At 44.7% G+C, this 14507-nt stretch overlaps 1 protein-coding gene across 1 annotated transcript in view; it reads left to right on the forward strand.

Annotated features, from left to right (window-relative positions):
• Window positions 1–11441, forward strand: part of GCM1 (glial cells missing homolog 1 (Drosophila)) — a 26922-nt gene extending 15481 nt beyond the window's left edge. Inside the window, exons 3-6 of the mRNA XM_011981295.1 lie at window positions 4158–4410; window positions 6341–6453; window positions 7497–7625; window positions 9468–11441. Coding sequence (XP_011836685.1) covers window positions 4158–4410; window positions 6341–6453; window positions 7497–7625; window positions 9468–10208 — 1236 coding nt within the window. The 3' untranslated portion in view covers window positions 10209–11441. The remainder of the gene's footprint in view (window positions 1–4157; window positions 4411–6340; window positions 6454–7496; window positions 7626–9467) is intronic.
• The last annotated feature ends 3066 nt before the right edge of the window (window positions 11442–14507 follow it).

Here is a 14507-nt window from a genome sequence, read left to right on the forward strand (position 1 = left end):
TTTTTTTTTTTTTTTTTTGTAGAGAGAACATTCTCTAGTATAGAATAGTAAAGTCAACTGCAAAGGGGCCACAGTTCTGATTAGTTCATTCCTGGACTATGATTTTAGCCAGCTAAATCTGAGTACTACAACTGGCTTGTTCTGATTACATGTGGACACATGGATTCACAGAGAGAGCTCAGATATTCATGTTTGTTTACAATTTTGGGCTTCTCTTTTGCAGAGACAAACTTCCTTTGTGGCATGCAGTGCAGTGGCATGATCTTGGCTCACTGCAATCTCTGCCTCCCAGGTTCAAGCAATTCTTTTGCCTCAACCTCCTGAGTAGCTGGGATTACAGGCATGCGCCACCATGCCTGGCTAATTTTTGTATTTTTCATAGAGATGGGGTTTCACCACGTTGGCCAGTCTGGTCTTGAACTCCTGGCTTCAAGTTATCCACCCACCTTGGCCTCCCAAAGTGCTGGGATTACAGGGGCGAGTCACTGCACCTGGCTATTACTGCATTATTAATAGAACAGGAAAACTAACATACCAGTGGAGGGACTATCAGAAAAAAGCTTAAAGGATGGTAGAGACCAATTCTTCCTCTACAAGCAAGGAGTCTTTGCTTTAATCAGAACATCTGAGATGTTCTCACAAATACATTCCACTCCTTCTGGTTCATGAGGTCTATGGCTCTGACCAACCTAAAGAGGCCACTTACCTTTAAAGCATGAAAATCTCAGCTTTCCTCTAAGTCTACCTTGCCCTCATCTCTGCTATCCTGACAACTGTGCTTTGTGTTGGAATAATTCAAGTGCACCAGTAGTTTTTTACAGTTCAATATTAGAGGAAAGTACACTCAGAAAAAAAAATCTATTTTTAGGGGAGACGGTCTCACTGTGTTGCCCAGGCTGGTCTTGAACTCCTGGGCTCAAGAGATTCTCCAGCCTTGGCCTCCCAAAGTGCTGGGATTACAGGTGTGAGCCACTATTCCTGGCCAAAAGTACACATTTTAATGTTTTAACCTACATTATTATTTCAAAAGGTAAGATACTCTATTATGCTTTCTATGGCATTTCTGTGACAGAAAACAAGAGAGCATTGTTTGCAACTTTGGGTCAGAAAAAGGAAAGAAGGAAGGGAAGATAAGGTGGGTGGAGAGAGCAGGAGGCATGCTGCCTGGGGAGCTTCTCTCACCCCGGGCATTGAGTCTCAGCAAGCCCAAAATTACTAGGGAACTGGGGAGGAGAAGGGACAGTCTGGAAAAGCAAATGGTCCAACCAGCATTCTGGCCTGGCCATCTGGGAATCTCTGCTGCAACTACCTAAAGGACCACAGGGAACTTCTCCAGATGTAACCCTCCTAGTATTTATACCCTTCCCCCTCCCAAACCGCAGTAGTTACAGCACAGCACACAAAGGGCCAGCCACTGTCATGCCCTGAGAAGGAAGGTTGTGGAACAAGAGGTGTACCAATTAAGCTTTTATTTTATAGGGACTTGGACTCTTTTATTATTATTATTTTTTAATTGAGACAGAGTTTCACTCTTGTTGCCCAGGCTGGAGTGCAATGGCACGATCTTGGCTCGCTGCAACCTCCACCTCCCAGATTCAAGTGATTCTCCTGCCTTGGACTCCCAAGAAGCAGGGATTACCGGCACCCACCACCACACCTGGATAATTTTTTGTATTTTTAGTAGAGACGGGGTTTCACCATGTTGGGCAGGCTGGTCTTGAACTCCTGACCTCAGGTGATCCACCCATCTCAGCCTCCCAAAGTGCTAGGATTACAAGCATGAGCCACCTTGCCCAGCCGGGACTTGGACTCTTATCTTGCATTCGACTTGGCAAGGTTTAAAGCATGAAGTGACCTCTACTGGGTCTTCTCTCTCCCGAAAGCCAGTGACTCTTAAAACTGCATTGACTGGCTGAGGGCAGTTCCAGATCTGATCGAATAACAGTTAATATTGAGGAGGAACCTGCTGCATGCGAGGCACTGTTTTAAGTGCATCGTGTATGTTAATTCAGTAAGTCCTCAAAGCCTCCCTCTGGGGACTCATGTTACCCCATTTTACAGAGCTGGAAACAGAGGCACTGAGGAGAAAATAACTTGCTTAAGACTCATACCCAGAAAGACAGTGTACTTCCAGAGTCCAAGCTTGCAGCCAGGAATCTCAGACTCTTTGTGAAGGGTCAGATAGTAAATATTGCAGTCTTTGTGGGCCATAGAGTCTCTGCTGCGGTGGTGTAAAAACATCCATAGGCAACACTTAAGTGAATGAACATAGATCAGTTTCTATAAAACTTTATTTACAAAAACAGGCAATGGGCAGGATTTGGCCTATGGGTCCTAGTTTGCTCACTGCGGCTCTTAACCACCAAATAGTACTACCCTGCATGTACCTAAAACCTCTCATTTATATTTCCTCAGACCACCTCAGGCCCTGTGACATTCCATTCAACAAGTATCATTATATGGAATCTATAGTTTACAACACATCTGCTCTTCACAGCACTTTTGTGAGGCAGGTTTAATCAATGTTCCAGTTTTAGAGAAGAGCAAAACAGGCTTTAAAGACAAAGTTACTTGCCTAGAGTCTCAAGTTACAAAATTCTTTGGCACGTTCTAAATTTGAATTCTAACTCAATACATGCCCATCAATCCTGACCCTTTTACTTTTTTCTTCTAAAATTTGTCTTCTTTTATATTGTGGGCTATGCTTTCTGGTTGGGAAAGCAAAGAAGAAGCAACCTAGTCTCTTCTTCTGGACCTTCTAGAATCTTCTATTTTGACCTTCTAGAACCTTCTAGATGAAAAATGTTCTTACACCATGCTAAGTCTCTGAAAGCCATAGGGCATGGCTACAGCCTAAGTTTGACTGCTGACACTGCTTACTGATTCTCATTCTAAGAACAAGGCAGGGTCTGTCAAATGCAGCATCTGTGCACCAATGTAGGGCCTAGGAATATGAGCCACAGCATCAGTGACTAACAATTATTTAGAGCTTACAGCATGCCAGGTGCTGTGCTAAGTATTTAATATATATAAAATCGTATTTAATCTTCAGAACAACTCTTCAGGCAGGCAGGTCTCATCCCTATATTACAGATGAAGAAACAGAGGCACAGAGAGCAAAATAATGTGTGCTATAAGGACTGAGTGTCCTGTGTCCCTGGCCTTTCTTAAATTATTATTTTATTTTGGTCAAAAACACAACTTAAAACTTACCATCTTAACCATGTTTAAGTGCATAGTACAGTCGTGGTAATTATATGTACACTGTTGTGCAAAGGAGCTCTAGAACCTTTTCATCTTGCAAATGGAAACTTTGTCCATTGAATGACAACTCTCCTTGTCTCTGATGTTTTAAAGGAGAGTTTAGTCAAATGCTCATACACAGGGCATAGCACCAATCCCGGGCAATAACAGAGACGCTTTCAGTCGAAACAAGCTCTTTCTTACTCTCCATCATGTTTGAGGCACATGAGTGTAGGGTTAAAGATAAAGGAAGAAAATCTCTGGGGGAAAAGTGGCTCTTTGATCTCTCTGAACCAGGGCTTTTCATCCCTCCCACTGCTTATCTCTGGTGATATTGCATAAACCTGTGTGACTCCTAGCAAGGTAACCACAGCGTGGTACGAGACATTATCTCGCTATCCCACCACAATGTTTTCCACAGTTTATTTTGAGTTTTTAGAGAAGGGGTCTTGCTACATTGCCCACGCTGGTCTTGAACCCCTGGCCTCAAGTCATCCTCCCACCTCAGCCTCCTGAGTTGCTAGGACTACAGGCACACCCCACCACACAGGGACCTGTTTTCCACTGTTATTGTGTCAGAGCATAGCATTACTTAACCTTCAAAAATTCGTACTGAGAAATGGTCATTACTTGTGTCACTGAGGGCTAGGGAAGTGTCAATCAGACGGAACTCACAGGGGCTACCATTTATTTTGATCCAGCGGCTGAATGCCTGACAGACATAGCGCTCAGTTGCCATGTTGTGCTGGGCTCCCTGATCCCACTGTCAGAATTAAATGTAGGGAGGCTTTTGCCAAAAGTCTCTTGCCCAGCTCCTGAGTGCCAAAACATCCTTCCCATCTACTCCCTCCACAGTGGGTGACAGCTGTGTTTTCTAGCTTAAACGATAGTCGTATCTTTTGTGTTTCTATCAGAACGTGAAAAAGACTGACTGGTTCCAGGAGTGGCCAGATTCCTATGCCAAACACATCTACAGCTCGGAGGACAAGAATGCACAGCGGCACCTGAGCAGCTGGGCCATGCGCAACACCAACAACCACAACTCCCGCATCCTCAAGAAGTCCTGCCTGGGTGTGGTGGTGTGCGGCCGCGACTGCCTCGCAGAGGAGGGACGCAAGATCTACCTGAGACCTGCCATCTGTGACAAGGCCCGGCAGAAGCAGCAGCGTGAGTAGAGCTTGGTGGCAGCAGCAGAAAAGCTGGCATCCCTCAGATGCCCCTACCGGATGGGTCACTATGTCCCAGCACCGCCCAAGGGCACAACGCTCACCCTGCAGTGTAGTGGCAGCCAAGGCTGTTCTGATATGGAGCATATGGAGGGGAACCAACCAGACCCCTTGTGCTCCAGCAAGGACCCCCTGTATCTGCCATACCCAGAGCACCCACCATCAAAAATGCCCCCTTTGGTTAAGGCAGTGGACTGAAGTCTCCTGTTAAAGGGTAGATGGCAGGCGTGGTGGTTCACACCTGTAATCTCAGCACTTTGGGAGGCCAACATGAGAGGATAAATGGAGCCCAGGTGTTCCAGACCAGCCGGGGCAACATAAGGAAACCCCAACCCATACAAAAAAATTTAAAAATTAGTCAGGTGTGGTTGCACATGCCTGTGGCCACAGCTACTCTGGAGGCTGAAGCATAAGGATTGCTTGAGCCTGGAAAGTCAAGGCTGCAGTGAACCATAATGGAGCCATTGCACTCCAGGCCGAGCAACAGAGTGAGATCCTGTCTCCAAAAAAAAAAGGAAAAATGGCCGGGCACGGTGGCTCACGCCTGCAATCCTAGCACTTTGGGAGGCCGAGGTAGGCAGATCACCTGACGTCAGGAGTTCGAGACCAGCCTGGCCAACAAGGCGGAACCCCATCTCTACTAAACACACACACACACAAATTTGCTGGGTGTGGTGGTGTGCACCTGTAATCCCAGCTACTCGGGAGGCCGAGGCAGGAGAATCGCTCGAACCCAGAAGGCAGAGGTTGCAGTGAGCCAAGGTTGCACCACTTGCACTCCAGCCTGGGTGACAGACTCCATCCAAAAATAAAATGAAAAATGTATCACTGAAGGGGTTAATGTTAATTCGTCAATGATCCATGTAAAATTTAGAAGAAAGTAGTTTATTGGACTTGCCACTGGACCTCTTGTGGGTCCCTAAGTGATCTCAATGTGTGCATTAATGTGGAACGGCAGCTGTGAAAGGTTAGACTCAATTCCATTCATTTAGGTTCACATCATAATCACGTGCTGAGATATTTGTTCATTTTCTTAGACACGTTCACTGGATTATGAAATAGATACATTCAGCGTGCCCTGTACCTCGCCCACTTCAAACCTCAAGTTACCTTATATTTTTCCCAGTAGTTTGTCTTCCAAACTTGCTCTTAGATCAGGACCTGGCATCAGTCATTTACACCTCTGTGAAAATGTAGTAGCTGCATTCACTCTCCCATGTAGCTTGGCCCCTTGACCCTTAGTTCTAATTGTGAGTTGAAAGAACTTCTCTTTTTTATTTTTTGAGACAGAGTCTCGCTCTGTCACCCAGGCTGGAGTGCAGTGGCGCGATCTCAGCTCACTGCCACCTCCACCTCCCAGATTCAAGTGATTCTCTTGCCTCAACCTCCTGAGTAACTGGGACTACAGTTGTGTACCACCACAGCCGACTAACTTTTGTATTTTTAATAGAGACGGGATTTCACCATATTGGCCAGGCTAGTCTCGAGCTTCTGGCCTCAAGTGGATCCGCCTGCCTTGGCCTCCCAAAGTGCTGGGGTTACAAGTGTGAGCCACTGTGCCTGGTCAAAATTTCAAATATCACTAAATAAGTAGGGAGGGATTTTCTGCTCAGAAGAGCTCCTCCCTGACCTGTGAAATATCCTACTTGGTAGGCAACCACTCCCCTATGTATGTGTGAGACCCATCTGGGCCATTTTGATGGCCAGGCTTCCGAGGGTCAGGGGTAATATCTAGTGGATGGGAGCTCATGAGACTGTGCCCAGATTTATCCTCTACCATCCTGCAGTCAGGGCTAAAATCTTCAAGGCTGCCCAGGAGTCAACCGACATGGTTCAGCCAGGTGTAGTCATTTTCCTCTGCTCTTTTGTAGGGAAACGCTGTCCCAACTGTGACGGGCCTCTGAAGCTCATCCCTTGCCGAGGTCACGGGGGCTTCCCGGTCACCAACTTCTGGAGGCACGACGGACGCTTTATATTTTTCCAGGTTGGATTTTTGAGTTAGTTACGTGAGAGTTTCGTTACTGAGGAGTTTCACCAGAGGCTAGAGATACACTGGTGAATGAGATCCTGCACCATCCCCGAGGGCTCACACTCTGAGAAAGCAAGTTTGTCTGTCCCCTGCACTTCTAATAGATGTTTGAAGTGCTGGGGAGCTCTAGAAGGGGAGCTGGCTGCTTCCACTCCTCAGGAGAAGTGGCAGCTAATCTAGTCACATTGAGGTTAGCACAGTGCTTCTAAGCATGCCACATGCCACTGGTAGCCTTCAGCAAATCTGAGTTCGAACACCAGCTCTGACTTTTTACTTGCTCTGTAAACCCGAGCAGGTGACTTTCCTCTTCCACGTCCCAGTTTTCTGTAGAATGTGTAAGAGTACTAATGGGGCGGTGGCACCAACAGGGGTGAAGAATGGACCCTGACTCAGACTGCCTGGGTTTGAATTAGTGGGATGCTGGTAAACCAGCTCTCCAAAAAGAAAATGTCCTGATTTGTAGCATTTGCCAGCTTGGGCAATGGAAATATTCCCATGGTGGCTGATTTCAAGCCTGCAGTCATTTTTAACAATCAGCCTAGAAAATTCCTGAATGTTTAACTATTGACTCTCAGCTTTGGCCAGCTCCAGGTAGGGGAATCCTATCTCCCTCACTTCTAGAGGAGGTTACCCAGCTGGCATAATCACTCCGTGCCTCAGTTTCCTGTTCTGTAAACTGGGGGTGATAATAATAGTATGTACCTCAAGGGTTGTGCTGAAGACGAAATGAGATATAAGGCGCACAGGGTGTTTATTAGTGTCCGGCACATACCACAGGAGGCATTTAATAAGTGTTACTTAGCACTGTGATTATGGCTTTGCTGGGTGGGTGAGAGGCAGGCAGGCAGGAGCGTGGTGGGCTTGGGAGCGTCTTCAGAGGTTCATCCAGTCTTGTTACCATAGGAGACTGCAACACCACTCCGGGGGCAGGACACAGAGTGAAGCACAGTCTGGTTAGTGTTATATCGTTTCTTTTCTACTTCCTTGTCTCATTTCAGTCAAAGGGAGAGCATGATCATCCAAAACCAGAAACCAAGTTGGAAGCGGAGGCAAGAAGAGCCATGAAGAAAGTGCATACAGCACCTTCCTCCGTCTCCTTGAGCCTGAAGGGGGGCACAGAGACCAGGGTAATCCTTCATTATGTATGTTCAACACATGCAGTACCTTGCCACGCCTGTGCTGGGAGCGATTTCCTGGGTCCCTTGCTGACACAGGAAAAGCCAGAAATCATGGATTATCAGGCTCATCTGCAAACAAACATGTGCCAAAGAAATTAAATCTGAGGCTTTACTCTTACTTTCTACCATCTTTGTAGCATGCTCTGAACCATAAAATCCATGTAGTTGGAGAATCATCTTCCCTACTACAATTACAAAGAGAAACTTGAATTAGCACTTAACTTATATTTGACAAGAACCAAAAACAATTGAAACGATCTCCACAAAATAGTAACCTCATGCATTTCACCGCCCGCCCCCTCCCCGCCCTCCTGAATTTCCATACATCCCCAAACAGATTGTTTTCTTAGCGTATTCTATCAAGATGAAATAAGCAAGCAGTTTCCGAAAATGATGGCTGTCCTAGGGTGGCAATAGTGGAGTGGAGGCTCTTTCCCACAGACAAACTGTGATGTGAAGTCCACTGCTTTATGGGCAGCCGTGCATAGGTTTTCTTGCGTTTGTCTGTTTAATATTGATAGTAGTTCCCATACTTTTTCTACTGTTCAAAGTTGCACATGTCTTTTTGGGAGAACAGAGATGGAGCTGGTCCATCCCTAGAGGCTCTAAATGTACTTTATTTAAACAAAAATTGTAATGTGGGTCCGTTGTAGGGAAATGCGAGCCCCCCAAACCCAAATGGCTATTTCCTCATCCTTTCTCCCAGCCATGGGACAAGTCAAGTGGCATTTCAGTCTCTCATCCAATCTACCTGGTCACAGCCCATTTTCTCTACCCCCTAAAAGTATCCCCTTAACAGCAAGTACTTTTACCTAAACAAGAGCATAACTTAATTCTCAACCAGATCCTTTTTTTAAATAATTAACTAAAGAATAATATACTTCTTCCATTTAGAAAAATAAATGAATGTACCACTCATGTTCTAGAGGTCTGATTTATGGTTCAACAAAATTCCCATGAATTCACAGAAAAATCTCTTGAGGAAAGGAAAAAGAAAAAAACAACAGCAACCATGGTCTCTCACACTCCAACGAGCACTAAGAAACAGAAAAGTCAAGGGAGGAAATGATGAGAGCGAGAGACCCCTGAGAGTTGTGCTGAGTATAATATAAATCTTTGAAGTTATACTTTGATATTTTGTGAATAGTTCCTTATAAGTCTCTCAAAAAGGCAATTAGAGGCCAGGCGCTGTGGCTTATGCCTGTAATCCCAGCACTTTGGGAGGCCAAGGCGGGCGGCTCACTTGAGGTCAGGAGCTCGAGACCAGCCTGGCCAACATGGTGAAACCCCATCTCTACCGAAAATACAAAAATTAGCTGGGCGTGGTAGCAGGCGCCTGTAATCCCTGCTATTGGGAGGCTGAGACATGAGAATCGCTTGAACCCGGGAGGTGGAGGTTGCAGTGAGCTGAGATCGCACCACTGCACTCCAGCCTGGACAACAGAGCGAGACTCCATCTCAAAAAAAAAAAAAAAAAAAAGGCAATTAGGATATCAGATTTGTGTTTGAGTGTGAGACATCCTAAACACACTCATGTCTCCACAGAATGTAGGGAAATGTGGCTCTTACTGGTTAGTAAGCTTTAACACGGAAACAGGCAGCCTTTGCCTTTTTCAATGTGTCGTGGTTGTGGTCAAGCTGCTGCATGTGTTTCTGCGTCAAGTATTAATGTGTAAGGAATGAGGAAAATCTGACGGAGCTCTTATTTGTACAGAGTAACTCATGGATGCCTATGGTAGTGGTTTGGATTTGCTTAACTTATTAACACGAGCATTTCACTTTCCTTTCCAGTCTCTTCCAGGTGAAACACAAAGTCAGGGGAGTTTACCTTTAACTTGGTCTTTCCAGGAAGGCGTCCAACTGCCTGGTAGTTACAGTGGACATCTAATAGCTAACACTCCTCAGCAGAACTCACTAAATGATTGCTTTTCCTTCTCCAAGAGTTATGGTCTGGGAGGAATCACAGATCTGACTGACCAGACTTCCACTGTGGACCCCACGAAGCTCTATGAAAAGCGTAAATTGTCCAGTAGCAGAACCTACAGTAGTGGAGACCTGCTTCCTCCTTCTGCCTCCGGAGTCTACTCTGATCACGGCGATCTGCAGACGTGGAGTAAAAATGCTGCTTTGGGGAGAAATCATCTTAATGACAACTGTTATTCCAATTATCCTTTTCCTCTGACCAGCTGGCCTTGCAGCTTCTCTCCTTCCCAAAACTCTTCAGAACCCTTTTACCAGCAGATTCCACTGGAGCCACCTGCAGCCAAAACTGGCTGTCCCCCATTATGGCCAAATCCAGGGGGGAATCTTTATGAAGAGAAAGTACACGTGGATTTTAACAGCTACGTCCAGTCCCCTGCATACCATTCACCTCAGGAAGACCCCTTTCTCTTCACCTATGCCTCTCATCCTCATCAGCAATATTCACTGCCAAGCAAGAGCAGCAAATGGGATTTTGAGGAAGAAATGACATACTTGGGTTTGGATCACTGCAACAGTGAGATGCTTCTAAACCTGTGTCCTCTGAGATGACCCGAATCTTTCACTATGTGCACCTCCGCCCCTCAAAAATGGGGAAGGGCTGAAAGAATTTCTGTAGGAAATAATTTTTAAAACATAACCATAGATAAATGAGAATCACGATAAGCAGTAGACAAGGCTTTTTTTCCTTTTCTTTTTCTTTCTTTCTTTCTTTTTTTTTTTTTTTTTTTTGAGACAGAGTCTCACTCTTTTGCCCAGGCTGGAATGCAGTGGTGCAATCTCGGCTCACTGCAACCTCTGCCTCCCGGGTTCGAGTGATTCTCCTGCCTCAGCCTCCCGAGTAACTGGGGTTACAGGCGCCTGCCACTGCGCCCGGCTAATTTTTCTATTTTTAGTAGAGACAGGGTTTCACCATGTTGGCCAGGCTGCTCTTGAACTCCTGATCTCAAGTGATCCGCCCACCTCAGCATCCCAAAGTGCTGGGATTACAGGCGTGAACCACTGCGCCTGGCTGACAAGGCTTTTTTTTTCATATGAGTAATTTTTTTGGCTCCTTCTCCTCCACTCTAGTACTTCCACCCTCAGTAAGGAATGGAAACCTGTCCCGTCTGGGATGTGAAATGCCCTCTGCTTTTTCCCCCTCATTGTTTGGGGCTCCCAGCACCTCAGCCACATTGCATGCTGGATTTTCATTGTCATTGTTGCAAATGAAATGGAGCAGACATTTGACATGCCCACCTATGCAGGACCTGATCTATGCCTTCCTGGGAACTGAGAATGAAGAAACAGAAGTAGATGGTAGAAGAACTGCGTAAGGTGTGAAAAGCTGAAGATTCTACCACTGAAGTACTGAATATGTTATCTAGTTGTGAGATTAGTGTGTAAAATACATGTTTTCTAGATGATTTCTAAGACTTGTGATGACAAGGAACCTGACCTAACCCCATTATTCATAAAGACAAAGAACAGCAATGTTAAATTGCCATCCGAAGAGAAATACTAGTGATGTGCATGGTCTCCTTGCCTCTCACTGACTTCCCCTTGCACAGGGGCTTCTGTTTTGTCCCATTTATTATTTCTGGCACCTATATGAATGTGGGGTTTGTAATAGGTGAGAAATATTTGCTTAGAGAAGCTCTTGGGCAATTAGCCTGGCAGTGATTGGCCGGCCATGTTTGAATGCCAGTTTCTCTTCTTTGCTGAAGTACTTTATAATAAATAAAAGTAAGCCTAGACACAAAATCTGGAGAGAACCATGCAATAAACAAGTATTTTTAAAATAAATGATTCCTTCTCCTTTATTAGAATAGTAACAGATGCACATGATACAAAATTCAAAAGTGAAAAAGAAGTCTCCTATTTCTAGTCTCCTCTCTGTAACACTGACAAGTTTCTTGTCTATTATTCCAGATATTAGAGATGTTCTCTGCATATATATAATTATATGTAATGTGTCTGAAATACATTACATAAAATACATACACATAAAATATGTTTATATATGTATATATATATGAGAGAGAGAGACGACATAAGTGGTATCATATCAGATTCATTTCTAACATGGTTTTTGTCGTTTTAGGACTCAATTTGAGCATTAGGTTCTTATAAGCATATAGGATCACAACTGCTTCATTTTTAATAGTGCATTATGCATTACATGACTATTATAATTAAATAGTCCCTATTGATAAACATTTAGATTTGTTCAAATCTTCTAAATTCCTTTGTTTAAGTGGCAAGACTATACATAAAACTTCTATATTGGCCAGGCATGGTGGCTCACACGTGTAACCCAGCACTTCGGGAGGCCAAGGTGGGTGGATCACTTGAGCCCAGGAGTTCAAGACCAGCCTGGGCAACATAGCAGGACCCCGTCTCTACAAAAAATTAAAAATTAGCTGGGTGTCATCATGCATACCTGTAGTCTCAGCTACTTGGGAGGTGGGAGGATCACTTGAGTCAAGGAGGTCGATGCTTATCAAATCAGTGAGCCATGATTGTGCCACTGTATTCCAGCCTGGATGACAGAGTCTCAATCAATCAATCAATCGACAAAAACCTTATATATTCAGTTTAGCAGAATTGTAAAGCGAATACTTTTGTAAACACTATCTGGACCAAGAAATAGGATCTACTGGCACTGCAGATGTTCCCCTTACTGTGGATTTCAGTCCCACCCACTGTTGATCACAACCCTCTCCCTGTATCCCAAAGGTGATCACTAGACTGGCTGTTTACATTTTTACTACCTTTGTATGTATTCCTAAACTATAGTTTGGTTTGGTCTTTTTGGGGAGCCTAAGAAATAGAATCGTATGGTGTACTTTAAAGAATTAATTGAAGTATAATGTGCATATAGAAGAGTGCACAGGTCATAGCATAGAGCTCAATTGTTATAAGAACACACCAGTCTAGCCATCATCTAGTTAGTGTACATTTTTTTATGATCTTGCCTTTTCTGGTCAACACTGTATCCATAAGAGGGTAGCTGTAATTTGTTATTTTCATTGCTGTAATACATTTCTTTATTCTCACCCAAAATGAAATGAAAGAGCTAAGGAAACAGTAACTGTCTGAAGGAAACTTTAGCTCCTGTTGGTCCAAGGCTTTCTGGGTATTGCAAACATTTTGCCTCCACCAGACTAGGCATCCTGTTATTCCAAACATTTTCTCATTTTCAAAAACTAATCTTGGCCAGGCATGATGGCTCATGCCTGTAATTCCAGCACCTTGGGAGGCCGAGGTGTGAGGATCGTTTGAGCCTAGGAGTTTGAGACCAGCCTGGGTAACATAGCAAGACTCTAAAAAATATTTTAAAAATTAGCTGGGCATGGTGGTGTGCACTTATAGTCCCAGCTACTCGGGAGGCTGAAGCAAGAGGATTGCTTTAGCCCAGGAGGTCGAGGCTGCAGTGAGCCGTGATTGTGCCACTGCATTCCAGTCTGCGCGACAGAGCCAGATTCTGTCTCAAAAATAAATAAACAAAATCCAAAAAACTATTCTATTGATATTCATCAAAGTGAGAACATATACGTAGCTCAAAGGTCAGCTAGTATCACAAAGCTTACTATGAACAACAGCTGTCTCTGCTCCCAAGTCCTATTCCCAACCCTCCAAGAGGTTTCCACTTTTTAACTCCTTGAGTTATTTCTAGTACTTACTTCTGTATTATTAGAGAATGTGCTTACACGTCTTTTAGTTTTATATGTCTATTGTTTTCTGACTATAGGATTTAGGACATATGCACCACTCCCTGCCTAGATCATGCATTCTTCCAGCAAATTACAAAGATCAGTTGTATTGAAAAACAGTTTACGTACAATAAAACTCAACTCGGCCAGCATGGTGGCTCACGCCTGTAATCCCAGCACTTTGGGAGGCTGAGGCAGGTGGATCACCTGAGGTTGGCAGCTCAAGACCAGCCTGACCAACATGGAGAAACCCTGTCTCTACTAAAAATACAAAATTAGCCGGGCGTGGTGGTACATGCCTGTAATCCCAGCTAATCAGGAGGCTGAGGCAGGAGAATCGCTTGAACCCTGGAGGTGGAGGTTCAATCTTGCGGTGAGCCGAGATTGCGTCATTGCACTCCAGCCTGGGCAACAAGAGCGAAACTCTGTCTCAAAACAAAAAAACAACAACAAAAAACTCAACTCATTTTACAGAGTTTTGAACACTGTACATGTGGTCATTGTATACAGTGAAACCTCACCAAAATCAAGATATGGCAGTTCCCCTGAAAAGTCCTACTGTGCCTTTTGCAGTTAATTCCCTCGGGATCCCCAGCCCCCAGCAACTCCTGGAGCCTTTTATCTCTGAACAAGTGTGGGCAGGCTGCTCTCTGATCCTGCTGCTCCTTCGTCTTTGGGCTTACTTTCCTCTCCTCTCGATTGGGTTCGTGTCTTTCTCATTCTGGGTGTATTCCATCATTTTGGTAGCGCACACACCCCACTAGTTCTCTAAGAAAAGTTGCATGGGAGATACATTTTTGAAGCACTTGAATGTCTGGAAATGTCTTAATCATATACTTGGTTTTTGTTTTTGTTCTTTTACTTGACACAGAGTTTACCTGAGATTAGAAGTGCAGGTTGAAAGTAGTTTTCATTCAAAATGGCCGGGTGTGGTGGCTCATGCCTGTAATCCCAGCACTTTGGGAGGGCAAGGTGGGTGGATGACCTGAGGCCAGGAGTTCGAGACCAGCCTGGCCAACATGGTGAAACCCCATCTCTACTAAAAATACACAAAAAAATTAGCCGGGTGTAGTGGCACATGCTTGTAGGCCCAGCTACTGGGGAGGCTGAGGCGAGAGAATCGCTTGAACCTGGGAGGCGGAGGTTGCAGTGAGCC

This window comes from Mandrillus leucophaeus, unplaced genomic scaffold (genome assembly GCF_000951045.1).
Source record: "Mandrillus leucophaeus isolate KB7577 unplaced genomic scaffold, Mleu.le_1.0 Scaffold223, whole genome shotgun sequence".
Classification (NCBI taxonomy): Eukaryota; Metazoa; Chordata; class Mammalia; order Primates; family Cercopithecidae; genus Mandrillus; species Mandrillus leucophaeus.